At 58.4% G+C, this 19,794-nt stretch overlaps 4 protein-coding genes across 5 annotated transcripts in view; 3 read left to right on the top strand and 1 right to left on the bottom strand.

Annotated features, from left to right (window-relative positions):
- The window catches only part of LOC107205327 (aldehyde dehydrogenase family 3 member B1-like), a 4,744-nt gene extending 2,412 nt beyond the window's left edge, over positions 1-2,332 (top strand). The window contains exons 5-8 of the mRNA XM_015629643.2: positions 7-265; positions 454-620; positions 787-886; positions 2,047-2,332. Coding sequence (XP_015485129.1) covers positions 7-265; positions 454-620; positions 787-886; positions 2,047-2,240 — 720 coding nt within the window. The 3' untranslated portion in view covers positions 2,241-2,332. The remainder of the gene's footprint in view (positions 1-6; positions 266-453; positions 621-786; positions 887-2,046) is intronic.
- A 933-nt stretch (positions 2,333-3,265) lies between these two features.
- On the top strand, positions 3,266-5,156 carry NDUFS8 (NADH:ubiquinone oxidoreductase core subunit S8). Its single transcript, XM_033515317.1, is given in 8 exon segments — positions 3,266-3,361; positions 3,363-3,540; positions 4,032-4,079; positions 4,162-4,224; positions 4,311-4,400; positions 4,482-4,654; positions 4,732-4,860; positions 4,943-5,156. Coding segments are annotated over 8 exon segments (894 nt in total). The 5' UTR covers positions 3,266-3,280; the 3' UTR covers positions 5,075-5,156.
- Positions 5,157-6,554: 1,398 nt separating this feature from the next.
- TCIRG1 (T cell immune regulator 1, ATPase H+ transporting V0 subunit a3) lies at positions 6,555-12,040 on the top strand. Of its 2 annotated transcripts, XM_015632352.3 has the most exons (20): positions 6,555-6,631; positions 6,958-7,129; positions 7,380-7,458; positions 7,555-7,784; positions 7,873-7,967; positions 8,137-8,263; positions 8,338-8,420; positions 8,541-8,634; positions 8,705-8,917; positions 9,363-9,513; positions 9,591-9,730; positions 9,969-10,126; positions 10,204-10,294; positions 10,375-10,493; positions 10,670-10,883; positions 11,001-11,105; positions 11,179-11,289; positions 11,375-11,495; positions 11,583-11,754; positions 11,845-12,040. In XM_015632352.3, exons 2-20 carry the CDS (start codon positions 7,013-7,015, stop codon positions 11,924-11,926), a joined length of 2,502 nt encoding a protein of 833 aa, XP_015487838.1. In that variant the 5' UTR covers positions 6,555-6,631; positions 6,958-7,012; the 3' UTR covers positions 11,927-12,040. The 2 variants fall into 2 exon arrangements, with proteins under 2 accessions (XP_015487838.1, XP_015487839.1); XM_015632353.3 differs by lacking the exons at positions 6,555-6,631; positions 9,591-9,730; positions 10,204-10,294 and having other exon boundaries at positions 6,736-7,129.
- Positions 12,041-12,098: 58 nt separating this feature from the next.
- TBX10 (T-box transcription factor 10) lies at positions 12,099-13,770 on the bottom strand. Its single transcript, XM_015629642.1, has 8 exons — positions 13,716-13,770; positions 13,347-13,530; positions 13,173-13,274; positions 12,935-13,106; positions 12,689-12,844; positions 12,553-12,620; positions 12,380-12,468; positions 12,099-12,325 (listed from the first exon to the last, which is right to left on the bottom strand). Exons 1-8 carry the CDS (start codon positions 13,768-13,770, stop codon positions 12,099-12,101), a joined length of 1,053 nt encoding a protein of 350 aa, XP_015485128.1.
- Between the last annotated feature and the right edge of the window lie 6,024 nt (positions 13,771-19,794).

Genomic DNA, 19,794 nt, shown 5'->3' with positions numbered 1-19,794 from the left:
GCGCGGCGCGTGGCCTGGGGCCGCTTCTTCAACGCGGGGCAGACCTGCATCGCACCCGACTACCTGCTCTGCACCATAGAGATGCAGGAGAAGCTGCTCCCGGCCCTGTGTAAGGCCATTGATGATTTCTATGGCCCCAACCCCCGAGAATCCCCGGATTTTGGCCGCATTGTGAGTGACAAGCAGTTCCAGCGCCTCAGGGCACTGCTGGGCAGCGGGCGTGTGGCCATCGGGGGACAGACGGACGAGGCAGAGCGCTACATCGGTGAGACTTGGGGGTCACTCACATCTTCATTCCTGCTTGGAGCACATTTTGGGTTTGGAGACGATTATGACAGGAAGCAGGCGCTTGGCCAGGTAGCTTTTGGTGCAGGAGGTGGGTCCTGGGTGACAACCAAGGTGTCTTCTCTAACCTTTGTGCCCAGCTGCTGCTGTTGGGTTTCCTCTCCACAGCTCCCACAGTGCTGGTGGATGTGCAGCCCTTGGATCCCATCATGCAGGAGGAAATCTTCGGGCCCATCCTGCCCATCATGATCATCACCAACATGGATGAAGCCATTGACTTCATCAACAGCCGGGAGCGGCCCTTGGCTGTGTACGCCTTCTCCTCCGATGACAAGGTAGAGCCAAGCTGTCCTGTGCTCCTTGGCAGCTGTATCCAGCCATGTCTGTGTTCCAAGTGTTTCCCTTACAGCACACAGCTCTAGTTAGGTGACATGGATTGTGTCTGGAAGCAGGGGAATGGGGTGGGAGACCCACATCCCATCTTGTCTGTGTCACTCCCAGGTGGTGAACCAGGTCCTGGAGCGGACGAGCAGCGGAGGCTTCTGTGGCAACGACACCCTGATGCATGTGACACTGCCTTCACTGCCCTTTGGAGGCATTGGTAGGTCCAAAATCCCCAGTCCTGGCCATTGGGAGCCAGGTGTGATCCCACCCATGGTCAGGAGGGGTCTCAGGAGGAACTCTCAGCCCCAGAGGGCTCAGTAGTCAATAGGGAAATTGTCCTCCAGAAGCACTTTTCTTCACCTTGGGCTCTTGGGCTTTGTTGGACATCTATGGAGCACCCTGAGGTTCTTTCTCACCATATTCCCCATCCCAAGCTCTGTGTCCCCTGAATTCATGGAAATGTCTTGCTTAAAACATAGGGAATCAGGGCTTGAAGCAAACTGGTCTAGTGGAAGGTGTTGGAACTGGATAATCTTTAAGGTCCTTTCCAACCCAAACTATTCTAGGATTCCATGATGGAGACACCCCCTTTTTATGGGATGATCTCCACTACCAGCTTCTGTTTTTCACTCCTGTTTTCCACCTTTTTTTCTCTCTTCTCACTCAGTTGGCCAGGAGGCATCAGTGACCTCCCTTTATCCTGGGGCTGCTGATGTGCGAGGTACTGAACCCAACGCATCACCCCAACCAGGATTAGTGTTTTATCAGGAAGACTGACTAGCTCAGGCTGACTCATGCAATTTTATCCCAACTGTTATCAAATGATGTGTGGATTTAATTATTTTTTGCCAGTCTGCCTGGCTTTCCTGTGCTTGTTCCTGGCCAGCCTGCTTCCACCTCCCAGCATTCATCCTTGGTGCTGGGCAACCTTGGACATTGTGCCTCTCCACCCCTGCAGTCTTGCCCCTTGCAGCAGGGCTGGATCCAGCATGGATGGGATGTCTTTTGGAGGGTACTCCCGTGGTAGGGAAGCTCATCTGGTGGGAGCATCATGCTGCTGCCATCACCTCATCAGTGACACTCTTCCAGTTCTAAATATGTTAATTGAAATGGTAAAATCCACCGACGAGGGTTTTTGGGAATCTCTCCACCTCCCAGCCTGATCTTCCCACTCCAGACATCCACTTGGGTGTGCACTAGGTCACATCCATGGTCCTCTTTGGGTCACATTCCTGGGAAGCTCATCTATGGCTTGGAAAGCAGCTGGATGAATTTGTGGTGCTGCTTTTACAGAGCTGGGACCTTAATTTTGGGTTCTTCGACCCAAAGGACGGCCAGATCCGGCTACCCTCCAAGATCCTGTGCTGTGTATTCCAGGGAACAGCGGCCTGGGAACACACCACGGGAAGTTCAGCTTTGACACGTTCTCCCACCACCGCGGGTGCCTGAAGCGCGGGATGGGCTGGGAGCGTCTCAACGCCCCGCGCTACCCCCCCTACAGCCAGCAGAAATTTGGGGTCATCCGGGCCATGTCCAAGGTGACACGTAAGAGTGACTGTACCCTGCTCTGAGGGTCTCCACATCCCACTCGGAGTCTCCCCACTCAGCACATCTCCTGCTGCTGGTCCCGGTGCTCAGGTGCAATGAAAGCTGTTTCTCCACATCCTGTGTGCTTCCCTTTCACCGCCCTGCACCCCTGCTCATCCCAAAAGACCCTTGTCCCCCACATCTCCCTCCACCCCAGTCCCATATCCCCCTTTTCTGGTTCTCTGGGGTTTTATTTCCACGGGTACCACCAGAGCAGAGGGGTCCCCTGTGCCCCTCATTGCGAACTCTGCCTCAAGAAGGTCCACAACTCCCTGATCCCAAATCCTTGAGCTGGGATGATCCTGGCTTCTCGGGCTCTATTATCCCAGTGTCGTTTGCCCCATGTTCCCAGTTTCTCCTATTCCATGATCTCAAGTTTCCTTTTGCCCCACAATCCTTGTTTCCTTGGCTCCATGCTGCTCTATTCCGGGGGGCTGGTTGTGCCGGTTAAGGGGTACCCATTCCTGCTGGGCTGTGGACTGTCCCGGCTGAATCCCACTGGGATCCCTCCGGGTGGGCGGATGGAGAGAACTGGACAAGGGGTTGAGATAAAGACCGGTTAATAGGGAAAGAGAAACATCCCCGGTGCCCGCCTCGAGGGATTCTGCCGGGGCTGAGGGGTCGGGGCCAATGCTGAGCCCGCCAGAGGAGGAGCCGGGCTTTGTAGTGAATCCAAGTGTCCGTGCCGCTCCGGCTTCGAGACCTTCCGGCATCCGTGGCCCGAGCTGCTCCAGGTACCGGACGGTAAGCTCCGGAAGCTCGGGAAGCCCTGGAAGAGCGGGAGACTCCGCGCCGGCACCGTAACCACGCGCCTCCGCCATGAACACGCGCTTCCGCTTCCGCCCTCCCTTCGGACACGCCCCTTCTCCCATCCCACCAATCGCCGAGCGGCACGGACACGCTCCGCCCAATCAGCGACGCTTCCCGGTCTTTCTTCCCGCCCCGCCGCCCGTTGCGGGATTCCCACCAATGAGAAGCGCATCCACCGCCTCTGGCCCCGCCCACGACGCGCCGCCGCACGCGCATGCGCAGTGCCCGCGGGGGCGGCCAGGGGTCAGGACGGCGGAGGGCGCTCGGGGCAGGTGAGGTGGAAAGGGGGGCCCGGGGGGGCCCGGGGCTGTGATCGCCCCCGGTGGCGTGTGGTGGCCGCCCAATCCCGCTTGGGACAGAGGGGGCGGCCCGGACACTGCGCTACCCTCGGCCCGCTCCCTCTCCCAAGGGACACGCAGAGGCTGAGCGGGGGTTTGGGGGTGACAGGAGGGATCGGTCCCGCCGGGGGCTCAGGTGGGTGCGGGGCGGCGGGGAGGGGCATTGGGGACTGGGATGGGAGGATACGTGGGTCCCTTGGAGGGGGCAGGACATCAGGGCCCCTGGGTCCTTAGGGGTGGGAGGGGACGGGACACCTGGGTGCCCCTGGGGGTAGGGGAGCAGGATGCTCGGGTCTTTGGGGGAACAGCTGGCTCCCTTTTAGGGGTGGGCAAGGTTCCTGGCTCTCTTGGGGGATACGCTTGGGTGCCTTAAGAGGGGCTGCAAGGAGGGACAGGATGCCTGGGAGCCTTGAGAGGGGTTGGCAGAGGAAACAGGATGCCTGGGTCCCGAGGGGGAAGCACTTGGGGGTCCCTTGTGGGGTGTTGGGACAGGGGTGCCTGGGGGTCTGCATCTCTTTTGGGTGAAGGGATGGGGATCAGGGTGCCAGTGTCCCCCATGGGAAGTGGGGGGCCTCTGGCTGCCCCAGTCCCTTATTGGTAGTTGCTGAGATTCCCTCTGCGCCCCAGGACCGGCCATGGCAGCGCTGCGACTGCTGTACCGGGCTGTCCGTGCAGGTGAGGCTGCCTTGGAATCCCCAAACCTCCTGAATCCCCCAAACCCCATCTTGACCCTGCTGACCCTCCTGTTCCTCCCCAGGCCCCCCGGCCCCACTGGGCTCCCTGCGCCCGCTCAGCACCAGCACCCCCAGGGACTGTTACAGTGAGTACGGCTATGCTGCCCCCCATGGGGGCTCAGCTCCCACCCCAGGGCTCTGCAGGGTGGGCACAGCTCCCCTCTTCCCACAGAGTACGTCAACATCCAGGAGCCGGCCATGGACATGCGATCCATCACTGACCGCGCCGCCCAGACCCTGCTCTGGACCGAGCTCATCCGAGGTGAGACCTCGCTCACCCTCCTTATTTGTGGGGCGATTCCCCCTTCCCAAATACGTCCTAACCCCACCTTCTCCCTCACAGGCCTGGCCATGACCCTGAGCTACCTTTTCCGTGAGCCGGCCACCATCAATTACCCGTTTGAGAAGGGCCCGCTGAGCCCGCGGTTCCGCGGGGAGCACGCGCTGCGCCGGTACCCGTCCGGGGAGGAGCGCTGCATCGCCTGCAAGCTCTGTGAGGCCGTGTGCCCAGCACAGGTGAGCCTTCCTCCTCCTTCTCCCCCTCCTCTTCCTCCTCGCCTGGGGCTCTGGCTGTGACGGTGTTCCCGTGCCAGGCCATCACCATCGAGGCTGAACCCCGTGCCGACGGCAGCCGTCGCACCACCCGCTACGACATCGACATGACCAAGTGCATCTACTGCGGGTTCTGCCAGGAGGCCTGTCCTGTGGACGCCATCGTGGAGGTGAGTGGGGCCTGAGGGGACTGTGGGGACTCCCTTTTCCTGCCACGGTGACCCCAAGGGTGACCCCGTCCCACCCTGGCAGGGCCCCAACTTCGAGTTCTCGACGGAGACGCACGAGGAGCTGCTCTACAACAAAGAGAAGCTGCTCAACAACGGCGACAAGTGGGAGGCCGAGATCGCGGCCAATATCCAGGCCGATTACCTGTACCGGTGACGGCCCCCACCTGCCCCCCAAATAAAGCATTTGGGGGTTCACCCCCTCTGTTGGCACTGTGGGTGCCAGCCCCTTCCCATAACTCTGTGTCTTTTCCTTTCCAGCGCTGGGGTCAGACCCCGGACCCTTGGGGGGACCCACCCCTGGGTGCGTGGCTGTGTTCTGGGGAGGCGGATGTGGGTCCTGGGGGTGCTGGCAGCAATGTTGGGGTAGGGGGTGTTTTGTGGGGAAGGGTGTGGGAGGAGCAGGGGGCCAGGTAAGGATGGAGGGGCAGTGCTGGGGGAATTTAGGAATCTGGGAAGGTCATTTCCAGCTTCTGAGGGCAGCCAGGATGGGGGGCCTGGTGATCCTAGCGAGGGTGGTATTGTTGTGAGGGTCCCAGTGATGCTTGGGATTCCAGCAGAGGGTCCTGATGCTGCCAGTGGGGGAGCCTCTAGTGGGATTGGTATGGGTGTTCCAGTGGTGCTGGTGTGTGGGTACCAGTGTGGGGTGCCTGGCAAATCTGCAGTCTCCCAGTGGTTCCAGTGTGGGGGTCCTGATGATCCCAGCAGGGAGATCCTGGTGCTACCAGTTATGACCTGTCCCTCGAAGGTGAGACTAACACAGGGGCGGATTAGAGTGAAAGGATTTTTAATGATTGGTGTTTAAGAATGTATGTGGAGGGTTTATTTCAGAACAGTTGGGTTGCAATGGAAAGCAGGTATGTAGCTGTTTGGTCATTATTATCTACAGTAATACAGCAACATGAAAGCATAAAAATGTTACTTTAAAGAAATTTATAAAAAAAGAACGAAAAGATAAGGGTAAAAACAAATCACCCCTGGCGGATCTTGTGACTTGATTGTTGCAGTTTAGTTCTCCCTTGGTCGAAGTGATGGTCTTGATCTGTCAGCAGTGGGGGAAGAAGCCCACAAAACACAAAGTCTGATGGGTTAAAATGTGACCAGGCTCAGAAGGAATGCCCAGGTTTCAGTCCTCTGGTGAAGGGCCTCAGAAACGAGTCTGGGAGCGCTTCGGGGGTCCTTGATGCTCCATGATCCCTTCTCGGCTGCCTCTCCTGGCGGCGCAGTTCAGCCGGCGGTGCCGGAGGGGAAGCATTAGAGCTGAGCGAGTTGTGCAAGGGAGGGCCATGAGCGTGACGAGAACGACCATTGCAGGATGCAGGCAGTGATAGTTCACGCCCTTTGTTTTATGCAGATTGGGTAGTAGCACCCCAAACCTCTTCTCTCCAGGGATGGCAACCTGGTCCCAGCAAAGCACCCCGGCTCCTGCACAAATGGGGACTGTTTTGAGTAATTACTCGCTGACAGTCCAGTTTCACACCGGTGTGAGGGTCCTGCTGATACTGGCGGGCGGTTTCCCATTTCCATCCTCCTCGGGGGATGCTGCGGGGCTCCTGTGTCCGAGGGGCCGCTGCCTGCGGGGTGCGGGATGTCCCGGGGAACGGGGTTCCGGGGGCCGGGCCGGCCGGTCCCTCCCCGGGGCCGGGCTCTTCCTGGGGAAGAGGAAGTGCTGGATCCCGGCCGAGCTCCGCGGCGGGGGGGACGGCACGGGCGGGTGGGTCCGGAGAGGGTCCGGCCCGGGGCGGTCCCGGGGCGGGGAATGCGCTGGCCCTGACTCAGAGGCAGCTGAATGGGGCGGGGGGTGGAGGGGAAAGGGGGGGTTTCCAGAGTACTTTGCCGGCCCGGTGCTGGGCAGAGCCGCGCGAGACTGAGCGGGCCGGTTCCCCACGGGCGCAACCCGGTTCCGTCGCCGCAGCCGCCGAGACACCGGGGCGACCTCTGCCCTGTTGTCCCCCTTTCCAGCCCTCACCCCCCTTCCCCTCAGTTTCCCATTCTCATCCCACCCTCGTTCCCTCCTGTTCCATTCTATCCCGTCCCCAGGCGTGTGCCCTGACGCCTCCGCACCCCGGGCCGGACCGGGGGTCTCCGGGGGGCCATGGGGTCCCTGTTCCGTAGCGAGGAGGTTTGCCTGGCCCAGCTCTTCCTGCAGTCGGCTTCTGCCTACAGCTGCATCAGCGAGCTGGGGGAGCGCGGGCTGCTGGAGTTCAGAGACGTAAGTAGGGGCTGGGGGGCGTTTTGGGGTGTCTGCGGTGCAGGGGGTCCGGCTGGGTGGGCCTGGGTTTGGGGTGTGTGATTTAGAGTGCTCTGCGTACAGGGGGTTTGGTCTGGTCGGGTTGTTTTAGGGTGCCGTGGGAACAGGGAAGTTGGTCAGGCTGGGTTTGGTGCCTGGGCTGCCCGTTTCCCCGGGATGCTGAACCCCTCCCAATCCAGTGTGGGGTCATGCCTTGACTGTACCCCCACAGCTGAACCCCAAAGTGAGCCCCTTCCAGCGGCGCTTCGTGGGCGAGGTGCGGCGCTGCGAGGAGATGGAGAAAACCTTCAGTGAGTGCCGGGGGGCCGCGGGCTGACTTTGGGGGCGCTTCTCAGGGGAACGCCCGGTTCGGCCCCTCAGTCCGACCGTGTCCCCTCCTTCTCCAGCCTTCCTGCAGCAGGAGCTGCGGGCCGCGGGGCGGATGCCGGGGCCGTGTCCCGAGAGCCCGCGGGCGCCGGTGGCACGGGAAGCGCTGCGGGTGCAGGAGCAGTCGGAGCAGCTGGCGCAGGAGCTGCGGGAGGTCACCCGGAGCCGCGCGTCCCTGCGCGGCCGCCTGCGGGACGTGCGCCAGTACCTACACGTGCTCCGCGAGGGACAGCGCTTCACCAGCCTGCCGGTGGGTCCGGGGGTCCCCGCCGACCTGGGGGTGCTGCCCGGTGCCCCGGTTTCCCCCAGGCTCATCCCTCTGCTCCGCATCGCCGCAGGCCCCCCCGGGCTCCCCGCCGCGGCCACGGGCGCTCTCGGAGCGTGAGCCCATCCTCGACCCCTCCCTGCACCAGCACCTCGAGCGCAAGATCAAGTGAGACGGGGAAGGGTGTGGGGCGGGGGTGGAGAGGGGCTCTGGGGCAGCGGTGTGGCCGTGGGGCAGCTGGGAAGCTGTGGGATAAGGCTCGGGAGGTGACTTGTAGGGCAGTGGTGCAGACGTGGAGCGGTTTGCCTATCCCAACACTCCTGTCGTGCCTCTGCAGCTTCGTGGCCGGCGTCATCCACCCGTGGCGAGTGACCGCCTTTGAGCGGCTGCTGTGGCGCGCCTGCCGCGGGTACCTGGTGGCCTCCTTCGTGGAGATGCCCGAGCCCATGGAGGACCCGGCCACGGTGAGGCAGCACCCGGTGGGGGGCTTGCATGACTGTGAGGGATGGGACACCAGAGTGACACCGACTGTCCCCAGGGCGAGAGCATCACCTGGGTCATCTTCCTCATCTCCTACTGGGGTGAGCAGATCGGGCAGAAGATCCGCAAGATCTCAGACTGGTGAGTGGCCATGCATCACCCAAGGGTGGTTTATTTAGAAACACCCACTCTGGACCCTGCTGCGGGGCCGGGCTGGGGAGCCCTGACACCCCCTGACACAGCGATGTTCCTCTGCCCCAGCTTCCACTGCCAGGTGTATCTGTACCCGGAGAGCGAGGCCAGCAGGACAGACACCATTACCGGGCTACATGGCCAGATCCAGGAGCTCAGCGTGGTGAGCTGGGTGCCATGAGGGGATGTGGGGGCCATGCTTGGATTGCCATCCCTGACACAGGTGCCCGCAGACGCTGGAAGAAACGGAGAAGTACCTGGCGGAGGTGCTGGACAAGGTGGCGCAGGCGCTGCCCACCTGGCGCGTGCAGGTGCAGAAGATGAAGGCCATCTACCTCGTCCTCAACCAGTGCAGCTTTGATGTCACCCAAAAGTGCCTCATTGCAGAGGTTTGGTGCCCGGTGCAGGACCTCACCCAAGTGCAGGATGCCCTGCGCCAGGCATCTGTGAGTGGCTCGGTGTCCTCATCCTGGGCATGGTCGGTGTTCCCGTGTCCTTGCACCAGGGATTGTTGTTTCCGTGTCCTTGTGCCTGGGTTTCTTGGGGTCTCACATCTTCATGTCAAGGGTTTCTTGGTGTCCCCACATCCTTGTGCCAGGGGTTTTTCTGTGTTTCCATATGTCCTTTTTGTGGGGTTGCTCAGCATCCTCATGTCCTCATGCCAGAGGTCTCTTGGTGTCCCTATGTCCCCTCATCATGGTGGGGCATATGCCAGGCTGGGGGGGATTGTGGGGTGGGTGCCAGGAACAGGCTCCAGGTGCTGGGCAAGGGGTGCTGGGGGCTGGTGCCGGGAAGGGGGGTGTTGTGGGGTGGGTGCTGGGGCAGGCTCTGTGCGCAGGGCAGGGGGGTGCCAGGGGTGCCAGGATCAGGTTCTGGGTGCTGTTCCTGCAGTACCAGAGCGGCTCCAGCGTGGAGTGCTTTGTGCAGCGCGTCCCCACCTCGGAGAGCCCCCCCACCCTCATCCGCACCAACAAGTTCACTGCCGGCTTCCAGAGCATTGTGGACGCCTATGGGGTGGCCAGTTACCAGGAGGTGAACCCCGGTAAGGCCCCCTGGCACCCCCTGAGGCCCAGAGCGGAGAGGGGACACCTTGTGTAACGCAGTCCCTGTGTCCCACAGCACCCTACGCCATCATCACCTTCCCCTTCATCTTCGCCATCATGTTTGGGGACGTGGGGCACGGGCTGCTCATGTTCCTCTTCGCACTCTGGATGGTGCTGTATGAGGACAGCCCCCGCCTGCGGCAGGGCACCAACGAGGTGGGGGCAGAATGGAGGGGTGGGATGCAGTTGGAGATACGGGATGGAGTTGGGGGTGTGAAGTGAGGTTGGAGGTGTGGGACATGGTTGGGGACGTGGGATGGGGTTGGATGATACAGCATGGGGCTGGCGGCTTGGGACAGGGACATTATGGGTCAGGGTGGTGCTGTGGGAAGGGAACGGTGATGTGGGGCAGGGGAGGGGGTGTGGGACATGGGAACCGTGTTTTCCTGCCTAGATCTGGCTGACATTCTTCGAGGGGCGCTACCTCATCTTGCTCATGGGCGCCTTCTCCATCTACACCGGCTTCATCTACAACGAGTGCTTCAGCAAAGCCACTGCCATCTTCCCCTCTGGCTGGAGCGTGGCCACCATGGCCAACCACTCCTCCTGGAGGTGGGGTCCCAGCCCTGTGCCCCCTGCCCGGGTCCCCATCTCCCCGCTCGCACTGACACCCTTCACTCTGTCCCCAGCTCTGAGTATCTCGCCACCCACCCCTCGCTCACCCTGGACCCCAATGTTACCGGTGTCTTCCGAGGGCCGTATCCATTTGGGATCGACCCAGTTAGTGTCCCATGGGAATGACAACGAGGTGGGACCCTCTTTGCGGTGGTGCAGAGTCTCACCCACCTTGCTTGTGACAGATCTGGAGCTTGGCCACCAACCACCTCAACTTCCTCAACTCCTTCAAGATGAAGATGTCAGTGGTGCTGGGCATCGTGCACATGGGCTTCGGTGTTGTGCTGGGGGTCTTCAACCACGTGTGAGTCCTTGGGCTGCACCCACGGGCTCTGGTCATGCCAAGGGGACCGGAATTGGACTCACCTGGATAGGATGGGGTGGCAACTGGGGTCTTGTACCCCTGCGCCTCGGTGGGTGCTGAGGAGGTGCGAGGGCGAGGAGGGACAGGCTGAGCATGGCTGATGCCCTCCCACCCAGGCACTTCAAGCAGCATCACCGCCTGGTCCTGGAGTTCCTCCCAGAAATTATTTTCCTCCTGGCTCTTTTTGGCTACCTGGTCTTCCTCATCTTCTACAAGTGGATCAAGTTCAGTGCTGCTGACTCCCTGGTGGCCCCCAGCATCCTCATCCACTTCATCGACATGTTCCTATTCACCTCCAATGCCGAGAACCTCCCACTCTACCCGGGGCAGGTACCACCCCACTGCCCCGGCAGGCACCTGCTCCCCACCCCGGCTGGGAGAATGGCTGTCAGGAGTGGGGCTGTTCTCAGAGGGAGTAGACCCTAAAATGCTGTCCTTGTGCCACAGGTGCCAGTGCAGACGGTGCTGGTGCTGCTGGCGCTGGCGTCAGTGCCCGTCCTGCTCCTGGGGACGCCGCTGTACCAGTGGTGCCGGCGGCGTGCCCCGAGGATGGTAAGGCCAAGGGCCATGGGGGGGTCCATGGGGATCACAGGGAGGTCTCACCGCTGGTGCTGTCCTGGTGCAGTCGCTGGCCATGGGGGAACAGGAGCCGCTGCTGGAGGGGCAGGAGGCTGGGAACTCCGTCAACGCCACCAAGGAGGATGTGGAGAGTGGGGGGCACAGCCCTGACGACAAGGTGAGGAGCATCCAGGCGGGCTTTGGTGGTGGGATGAGGGTGTCTGTGTCCCCACTGATGTCCCTTGTCCCCTCTCTCCCTGCAGCATTTGGACTTCGCTGAAATCTTCATGCACCAGGCAATCCACACCATCGAGTACTGCCTGGGCTGTGTCTCCAACACGGCGTCCTACCTGCGGCTCTGGGCGCTCAGCCTGGCACACGCCCGTGAGTCCCCTTGGTCCCCCCTTGTCCCACTCAGAGCCAGGCAGACCCTCACTCTCCTCCTCCTGCTCTGATCCCTGCTGTTCCCAGAGCTCTCAGAGGTCCTGTGGACCATGGTGATGCGGAACGGCTTTGTGGGGCTGAGCTACGTGGGTGGTGTGGTGCTGGTGCCCGTCTTTGCCGCCTTTGCCGTGCTGACTGTGGCTATCCTGCTGGTGATGGAGGGGCTCTCTGCCTTCCTCCATGCCCTGCGCCTGCATTGGTGAGCCCCCAAAGCTGACGGGGGTGCTGGTTGGGTCTGGGGGGGGTGATGGACTCCCCAGAGCACTCCTCAACCCTCTCTCCTCGCCAGGGTGGAGTTCCAGAATAAGTTCTACGTGGGTGCCGGGTACAAGCTGTGCCCCTTCGCCTTCGCCCCGGACACCTGGGAATAGCCATGCCACCGGGATTCCAGGGGCTTGGAACATCAGCTGCACCCCAAATTCCCCCCCACTGGCCCCCTGGAGCCTCCTTGGTGGTGAATAAAGCCGTCCCTGTGTCTCCCCCCAGGTCTTTGTTGCCATTGCTTGGGTAGGAGGTGCAGGGGGGGCTTGGGGGTGCCCCCTGTCACTGCTGGCTGTAACCAAAGGTGGGGGCTGCGGTGGGGCCGTAGGTGCTGAGTGGAGGGAAGGTGGGCAGGGGGTAGGGCAGGGTGCGGGGTTTGGCTCCCACATAGACACCAGGGGGGCAGGTGAGGGGCTGGAAGGTGGGTGCAGGGAGCTCGGGGAAACTGGGGGGTGCTGCTGGTTGTTGGGGGACAGCAGCCAGAGCAGCCCCATGGCTGCGTGGAGCCCCTGCAGGGGGGAGAGGCAGCAGCAGGGGCTCAGCCCCCCCGCCAGCCCCCCTACCTTTCTCCTGCTTCTCGGGACGGGGGGGCAGTGGGGCAGCCCGGGCACGGGGCATCGCACCCAGCAGGGACCCTGCCGGCACCCCACACCTGCAAGAGACATGGGGTGGGGGCTCAGGGGGGTGCCTCGACATTCTCACCATGCTGTGGGATGATGTCCCAGGGGTGCCTTACCATGGCTCGGGGTCGCCGTCCCGAAATCCCTTGGCAAAGGGGTTGCTGGCGATCTTCAGCTGGGTGATCTGCGGAGGGGAGCAGGGTCAGGGAGCTCCTGGGAGGGTGCCCCAATTTCCTTCTGGCTGGTGCTCACCCGGTGGTTCTGGTAGGCTGTCACTGCCATGAACTGGGTCTCGGGGAAGCTGAAGGACTTGAAGTTCTGGTGGGCGAAGCGCTCGCTGTCGCGCCGCGGGTCCACAAAGACGACGTGGAAGCGGGGCTGGTAGCGGTGCATGGAGTTGAGGATGATCTAGGGGTGGGAAAGAGGAGGTGGCAGGATCCCCCTGGGCAGGGATGCATTGTGTCCCCCCCGTCACCCACCCCGCAGTGGGGTCCTCACGTGGCCGTTGTCGTCCAGGAGGTTGTTGGTCAGCTTGAGCTTGTCGAAGGACACGATCTGCCGCATCCACTGGGCTCCCTTGGCCGGGGAGTCAGGGTGGAAGTGGACACGGCCAGGAGCCGCCGGCTCAGCCCGGCCCGCCGCCAGCCAGGATGAGCTGTGGAAGGCATATCTGCAGGGCAGGGAGGGGCTCAGCACCCCCAGGTCTGGTTCCCTGCCCCTGTTGCCCCATTCCCACCTGTATCTCTTGTCGTCCAGCGGGATGAAATCCATGAGCAGCACATAGTCGGCCAACGGATCCAACCCTGAGAGCTTCACCTGAAAGGTGGGGAACATCCTCCTGCACAGAGAGGGGGGTGGGAAGGGGGTGCCCTCCCACCTTTGCAGCCCTCCAGGCTGCTCCAGTTCCCACCTGCCTGCCTTGGTGACGATCATCTCAGTGCCCAGGCGGTTGAACTCCTCCCAGAGGCTGCCCATCTCCAGCCGTGCCGCGGCGTGGCACACGTGCCGGTTCTTACCGCTGGCCGCCGGCCCCTCACCAGCCCACTCGAGGCTGGGGGTGCACGGAGGCCCCTCACCCGGGCCTCGCAGGAAGGCTGCGGAGGGTTGAAGGGGTGTTGGTCAGGGAAGCAGGGTCACCCCATCGCACCCTCCCTCCATGGAGATAGTGGCAGGATCAGGGTGTCCTGTCCCCCACCAGAGCGTGTTTTTTCCCCCACCATTTATCTCACACCCCAAAACACCACTGGGTGCAGGGAGTGTTGTCCCGGGTGGGTTTTACCTGCCATGGGTGTGGTGGGAGGGCAGGAGGTGTCCATGGCTCCGTTCCCCGGCATGGTGGCAGTGGGACCCTGCCAAAGCCCCTTCCCAGTGCAGCGCTGGCTCCGCAGTGTTCCTGCAGCCTGCCGGGGGTTTTATGCCCCAGCTCAGGGATGGAGAGGCGGGGGCTGGAGCCGAGGTGGTCCTTGGGGCCTGGAGCACGGCCCCCTTCCCCAGCCTGCCTTCATTCCTTGACATGGTGATGATGGACGGGAGGCGCGCAGTGGCACCGCTGGGACCACCACCACTCCCCAAACAGAGCTTGGGATGCCCCAGGCTGCGAGGGGATATCTTTCTTGGGGTCTCCTCATCCTTTCATATCACAGATCTGAGCGGGGGAGGCAGGGGCTCCCCCAGGCAAAGCCCCTCTCTGTACGTGGCCGTCACCACCTGATATTGAAAACCACGGTGAGGTGTTGAGGCATTGGCAAAGATCTGCTGCTCCGGCAGAGTTTCTACAGCTCTGGAGGGAGGAACGAGCTGCCCCCTCCCCATAAACCCCTGCAAGGTGGGTCCAGTCTCTGCCCTGGTCCTGGGACCCCCCGTGCCCCTCATTGCAGTGACAGCGGGAGATGGATGGGGACAAGTGGGCGCCGCAGGGCTGGGGGCTCTTTGTGGGAGGTGACAGACACCGGGATGGGACATTATAGGGGAAAAGCAGGGGGGTTACTCCGGAGCCCCTCTACTTCCCTCCAAACTCCACTGGGGCCATGGACACTGTCATAGCCCAGCACGGAGTGCATTCCAGAGGGATGAGGGATGCTGAGGCTCTGGGAGAGTCTGGAGGACCAGGGGATGTCCTTGTGGGGATGCCGGTGGCTTTCTGTACCTGTTGGTGTCCCAGTGATGGTGGCATTGGCCTGAACTCCCTCCCTGCTCTGCACAGAGCTGGGTATTTTCTTCCAGCTGTGACTCAGCCTTCTGTCCTGCCTTGGGTTCGGCACTTGAATCCTTCCCATGTCCATCGTAACACAGAAGGGACCCTGTGTCCCCAGGCAGTTGGGGCAGCCAAGGGGGCAGCCCAGGCAGCTCCAGCATTTGGGACCAGGGCTGGGACTGATGTGAAGCAGGGAGGAACCACCTCCCCAGGATCCCCCCTCATCCCCCACACGTCTGTGCCCTGCGGAGCCAGCTCAGCCCCATCCATCTCCCGCTGTCAGCCAGGCTTGGCTGCGGGGCCGGTATCGAGCGCCAGATGAGGAGGTGCGAGAGAGGCAGAGCTGACAGCGGGCAGGAGGATGGAGGGGGCTCAGCCCTGGGCAGGATTGGATCTGCCAGGGCTCATACGCAGCTCCTGGACCTCCTGGGTGAAACTGGATGGGCTTTAAGGTCCTTTCCCAGTCCAAGCCATTCCAGGATTCTCTGGTTGGTGTAGATGACTGCAGGTGGGTTTCCTAAACCCATTTTGAAGCACATGATACAAAATGGTTTTTCAAAATGAGCTTTTTTGTTCCCAAATGGGCAAATGGGAGCCAGAAAAAAAACTTCAAAAAAGGGAAACTGAATCTTTCCCATGAGGAACAATTGCCCCAGACAGCAGGACAAGCTGGACAGAGCTGTGGAGGTTGTGGTGGCCACCAAGATGAAGCAGGAGAAAAGCATTGGCAGATGGTCAGATGACTCCCTGCAATGAGCCTCTGACTCAGCTGGAATGGGGAAGTAAAAGCTGCTTGGGAGGGCAGTGAGGGGAGAAGAGGAATTGACCCTGTTTTGCAGGGACTAGCGAACAGCTGGTGTGGTGGGGGGCAAGAGGGAAGTGAGAAGGTGGGAAGTGACAATACTCATTTCTCAACCAGAAATACACATGTCTGTTTGGTCAGAGTGGGCAACTCAAGCAGCAATTGGCTCTTCATTTATTTTATTTATTAATTCTTAATTTTTTCTTTAATTTGTAAAACCCCAACTGAGAAATGAGGAAGAGAATTTTAGCAGATAAAGTTATACCCTGGAGGTGTCCAAGGCTGGGTTGGCCAGAGCTTGGAGCACCCTGGTTTAGTAAAAGGTGTCCATGCCCATGGCAGGGGCTGGGACTGGATGGTCTTTAAGGTCCTTTCCAATCCAAACAATTCCAGGTTCTAGGATCTCCTCTAGGGAATGTGAAGTGCAAAAGAAAATTGATAATTGCAAAGATAAAACAATAGTTTTCCTAATTATGTCCATTACTTCAAATTAATTGTTTTTTCCCCTCCTATATATAATAAATAAAAGATATATTATACAAGTATAATTATGTATAATTAAAAAGTCATATAGAAATAGTGAAGAATTTAAAAAGTCTTTCAAACTCAAGTCTTCAACAAACCCCTTTGATTTTGTTTCACTCCTCCTTGCACCATTGTGTACACGAGTGGCATCGCTCCGGCTCTGCAGGCATCCATTGTGATGTGCCGTGGGGATCCCATCCCTAAAACCCGGGAGAGAAACCTCGGGATTCATCCCAAGGCTTCTGGGGAAGGCTCATTTTGTTTTCAGGTGCTTCGGAGACCCTTTGGCAACTGTTCATGTGGGGAAGGTGTAAAACTTAAAATCTTCCAGCCACGTTAGAGGATGGAACAGGAAAAAACTTCCTGGTTTTGGCAAGACCGATGGGGCTCGAGGACTTCAACTCAAGGACCTGTGAGTATCTTGAGTCAAGCTGCCATTAACTAAAGGGTGGAACTTTAAGTGGTTTTGGGGCAATTTTTTTGCTGGATGGGAACAGTCATAAATTGGATTAGGAGGGGGTGGTTTACCCTTGAAGCTTCACATGGGTGAACTTGCAACCAAGAATGTTCATTTTAATTGACCCAGGTTGATTGGAAATCACTTCAATGGTGTCTGTTGTTGATTTAATACAACACTAATTAACGTGGAAAATTAAGGCATGATGTTATTGTATTTGTTATTGTATTTATTTGTCCCTAAATAAGAACATCTCCTCCTCCTCTACAAAACGTCATCCCTTCTAGGGATGGGGCAGGGCTTGGAGCAGCCTGGGATAGTGGAAGGTGTCCCTGCCCATGGCAGAGGGTTGGAACGAGATCAGCTTTAGGATCCCTTCCAATCCATTCCAGGATTCCATAATTCTGTGTGTTGTATTCAGATGCACCTGGCTCATTTGATGCCTCCAAACCTCCCACACCATCTCCTCTCCGGCCTGTCTCTTTCCACCCAGGCAAGGCTGATTTTCCACCCCAGCTGCAGTTTTCTGATCATTCCGGCTTCCAGGTTTCAGGACTTGAGTCATCTCAGCCCAGGACTCATCCTCTCTCCTTGTAGGCTTGGAATGAGTCACCACAGGTTCCCCTGATGGAGACAACAATGTGTCTGGGGGCTTTGACTCATCTGATCTATTTTAAACATTTTTTTATGGAAAAATGGCATGGATTTCTCCACTTGCTGCCTGATGGTGAAGGGTTGCAGGGTGACACAGTCACGTGGGAAATGCAGGATTTATTCAGAGCAGGCACACTCCAGGCACAGGCTGAAGAGTCAATTTGAGCCTCAAGGGCTTAAATTCAGACTATAATCATCATCAGGAAGTGTAAAAATAATTTTGCAGCAGGAGAGTTCCTGAAGGGTTTTCCCTTTATCCCAGTTTGCAGTTGGAACACTTCTCTAAATCCTGGGCTGTCTCCCCATTCCCGAATCTTGATTTCCTATATCAATTCTTTTTATAAGTTTATTTATATATAAAATAATATTAAAATAATATCTATGTTATATATGTATATAGAAGTAGGCAATCAATCCTCAAGTTTCCATTTAACTTTCTGAAACTGATTTGATTTGTTTAACTAATTGTTTTTATTTATCAGTGCAGGTTTCCTCTTAAGGAGCTGCTTCCAAAGTAACCAGTTCCCAAATCATTCCAGGATTCTGTGTGAATGTGTGTGGTTCTCACTGATACATGGCACGTCTTCTTCTAGGCTACCTTGAGCATGTTGATCCATCCAATTCTGCCCTGAGATGTCACAGGATATGAAAACCTGCTTCAGCTGTACCTGGGAGGAAAGAGGAGCCAAAATCTCCCTTCAGGCATGTTTGCATTGGGTATAGGGAAGGAATTATTCCATGTGAGGGTGCTGAGGCCCTGGCACAGGTTGCCCAGAGCGGGGTTGCCATCTGTGGCTGCCCCTGGATCCCTGGAAGTGTCCAAGGTCGGGCTGGACAGGCTGATCTTGGTGAGTCCAACTGCCTTGCACAAGGATCTTATGGAAGTCGAGTAGGAAGGCAGGTGCCACAATGGAGATCTTTACCCCAGGACAAGGATGAATATTCCACACAGAGTGCAGACCAAGCACCAGCCTCTCAGCAGGGATGAAATCCAATCCCTGCTTTTTAATTGAATTAATTTCCTTTCAATGTCTTGGATCTTTCACACCAAGCAAAGATGGTTTGTTGAGCAAGAAAGAGTGAGGCTGAACTTGGATTCATCAAGAAATCGAGGTCAGTTCTCTGACAGGGGCAGATTTCCAGAGCTAGGCAGGTGGATGCTGTCCCCAGGGAGGACTCAGCCCCCAAACTGCTCGATTTTCATTAGCTGTAACATCTCCAGCACCATCCCGGTGCCACCTTGCCTCCGGCATGTCCTCGTGGGTGATGAAAAGCAGCTCTAAATCCTCATTATAGCAGCAGGAGACCAGACACATCGCTTCTGGGACATCCGAAATGGGATGTCAGATTCTGGGGATGAAACTCAGCCCTTCAGCCAAGGCTTATCCAATAATGATCATTTTTAGGTTTGGATCCATTTGTCAGGAGCCTGCGGTGCCTACCCTTGGTTTACTCTCTGGTGTAACACTGTCAAGCCATGATTAATGTTATCCAGGAGAAAAATCAATGTTTATTTATTCTATCTGTCACAGAGTGGGATTTTAGGAGCTGCTGATCTCTCCCTGGTGAGCGGCAAGACGGAGCCTGACTTTTTCTTTTAGCTCCAAACGAAGCATCACATCTAAAGCACAGTGAGGTGAGACAAAGCCCAGCTCTTACTCCTAGCGCTTTCACCTTCCTGGGACATGGGGAGCATCTATTTATTCCTCAAGTGCTCTGGCTGGACTGAGAGCACTCATAAGATGAGGGGTATTTTCACTTTTCCAGCAGGTACTGGGAAAATCGTGCATTTCCACGTACGAATGGTCGGAGGAGCAGTAAGAAGCAGCCTTGCGGTTTTCTTATGACCCATCCTAGTGCGGTATTACTCTCTTTAGCGCCCCAAATATTCTCATTTCCTGGGGTTCCCGCCGGGGCCCAGCGTGAGGGGCGGCGCGCAGGGGGCGCCCCCCTGTGGACCGAGCGCGGTACCGCACACCAGGAGCTCGCGCATGCGCAGAGGCGGAAATGGCGCTCGCAGTACAGCGCATGCGCAGTCCGGTCGTGCCCGCCCCCCGTGTGTCTCAGTGCTGCCGCCGTGTGGGAGCGGCCGGCGCTGCAGGCCCCAAATATTCCCCCGTCAATGCCGAGGGGCGCTGCCCTGACCTGCTGCAAAAGGAGGAACGAGCGAGTTCTGGATTAGCGGGAGGATGTTTCTGGAATGGAATTTGTTTCAGGAAAGCCCATCTAAACTCTTGCTTTCCGATTCTGCAGCAAAGAACACGTCCAGAACTGGCTCCTCGGCCTCATGGACCTTGTCAGCGCCCGGGCTTGTCTGGGAATGGGAACGGCTCTTGGGAGCTCTGGCAGAGCAGCTGCAGACCAGGCGAAATCAGAAATGGGATTGTTTTGGCTGCTGCTGCTTGTGCATTTATTTTCAAGATGTTCCTCTGATCGATCTGTGTCACAGTAGCTTCCTGGAGCTGGAGTAATTTCCTAGCAGGGAACTTGACTTGGAAGATGCATTCCAAACTTTTGTCCACATTTATTTTATCTCCCACATGCAGTCGCCTAAAGAAGCAGAGATGGGTTGTTGCTAACAAAAAAACATCCAAATTAATCGGTGGTAGAGGGCTTAAAGTGTGAGTGGAGGTGCCTTTAGGACACTTCCAATTCCTTGGTATATGAATGGAATTTAAATGAAATAGCCAAATCCTGACAAGCTTCTATGAGCTCCAAAGCCTCTG

This window comes from Parus major, chromosome 5, assembly GCF_001522545.3.
Source record: "Parus major isolate Abel chromosome 5, Parus_major1.1, whole genome shotgun sequence".
NCBI classification, from domain to species: Eukaryota; Metazoa; Chordata; class Aves; order Passeriformes; family Paridae; genus Parus; species Parus major.
The sequence above is the reverse complement of the archived record's forward strand: the minus strand, read 5'-3'. Positions and strand labels throughout refer to the sequence as shown.

Excerpts from the sequence above, each read along its gene's own strand:
- TCIRG1 (XM_015632352.3), top strand. The coding sequence starts at position 7,013 with ATGGGGTCCCTGTTCCGTAGCGAGGAGGTTTGCCTGGCCCAGCTCTTC. Across the intron at positions 7,968-8,136 it reads CACCTCGAGCGCAAGATCAA|CTTCGTGGCCGGCGTCATCC; the intron begins GTGAGACGGGGA and ends GTGCCTCTGCAG. Across the intron at positions 9,731-9,968 it reads TGCGGCAGGGCACCAACGAG|ATCTGGCTGACATTCTTCGA; the intron begins GTGGGGGCAGAA and ends TTTCCTGCCTAG.
- TBX10 (XM_015629642.1), bottom strand. The coding sequence starts at position 13,770 with ATGCCGGGGAACGGAGCCATGGACACCTCCTGCCCTCCCACCACACCC. Across the intron at positions 13,275-13,346 it reads ATCGTCACCAAGGCAGGCAG|GAGGATGTTCCCCACCTTTC; the intron begins GTGGGAACTGGA and ends CTCTCTGTGCAG. Across the intron at positions 12,469-12,552 it reads GACGGCGACCCCGAGCCATG|GTGTGGGGTGCCGGCAGGGT; the intron begins GTAAGGCACCCC and ends TGTCTCTTGCAG.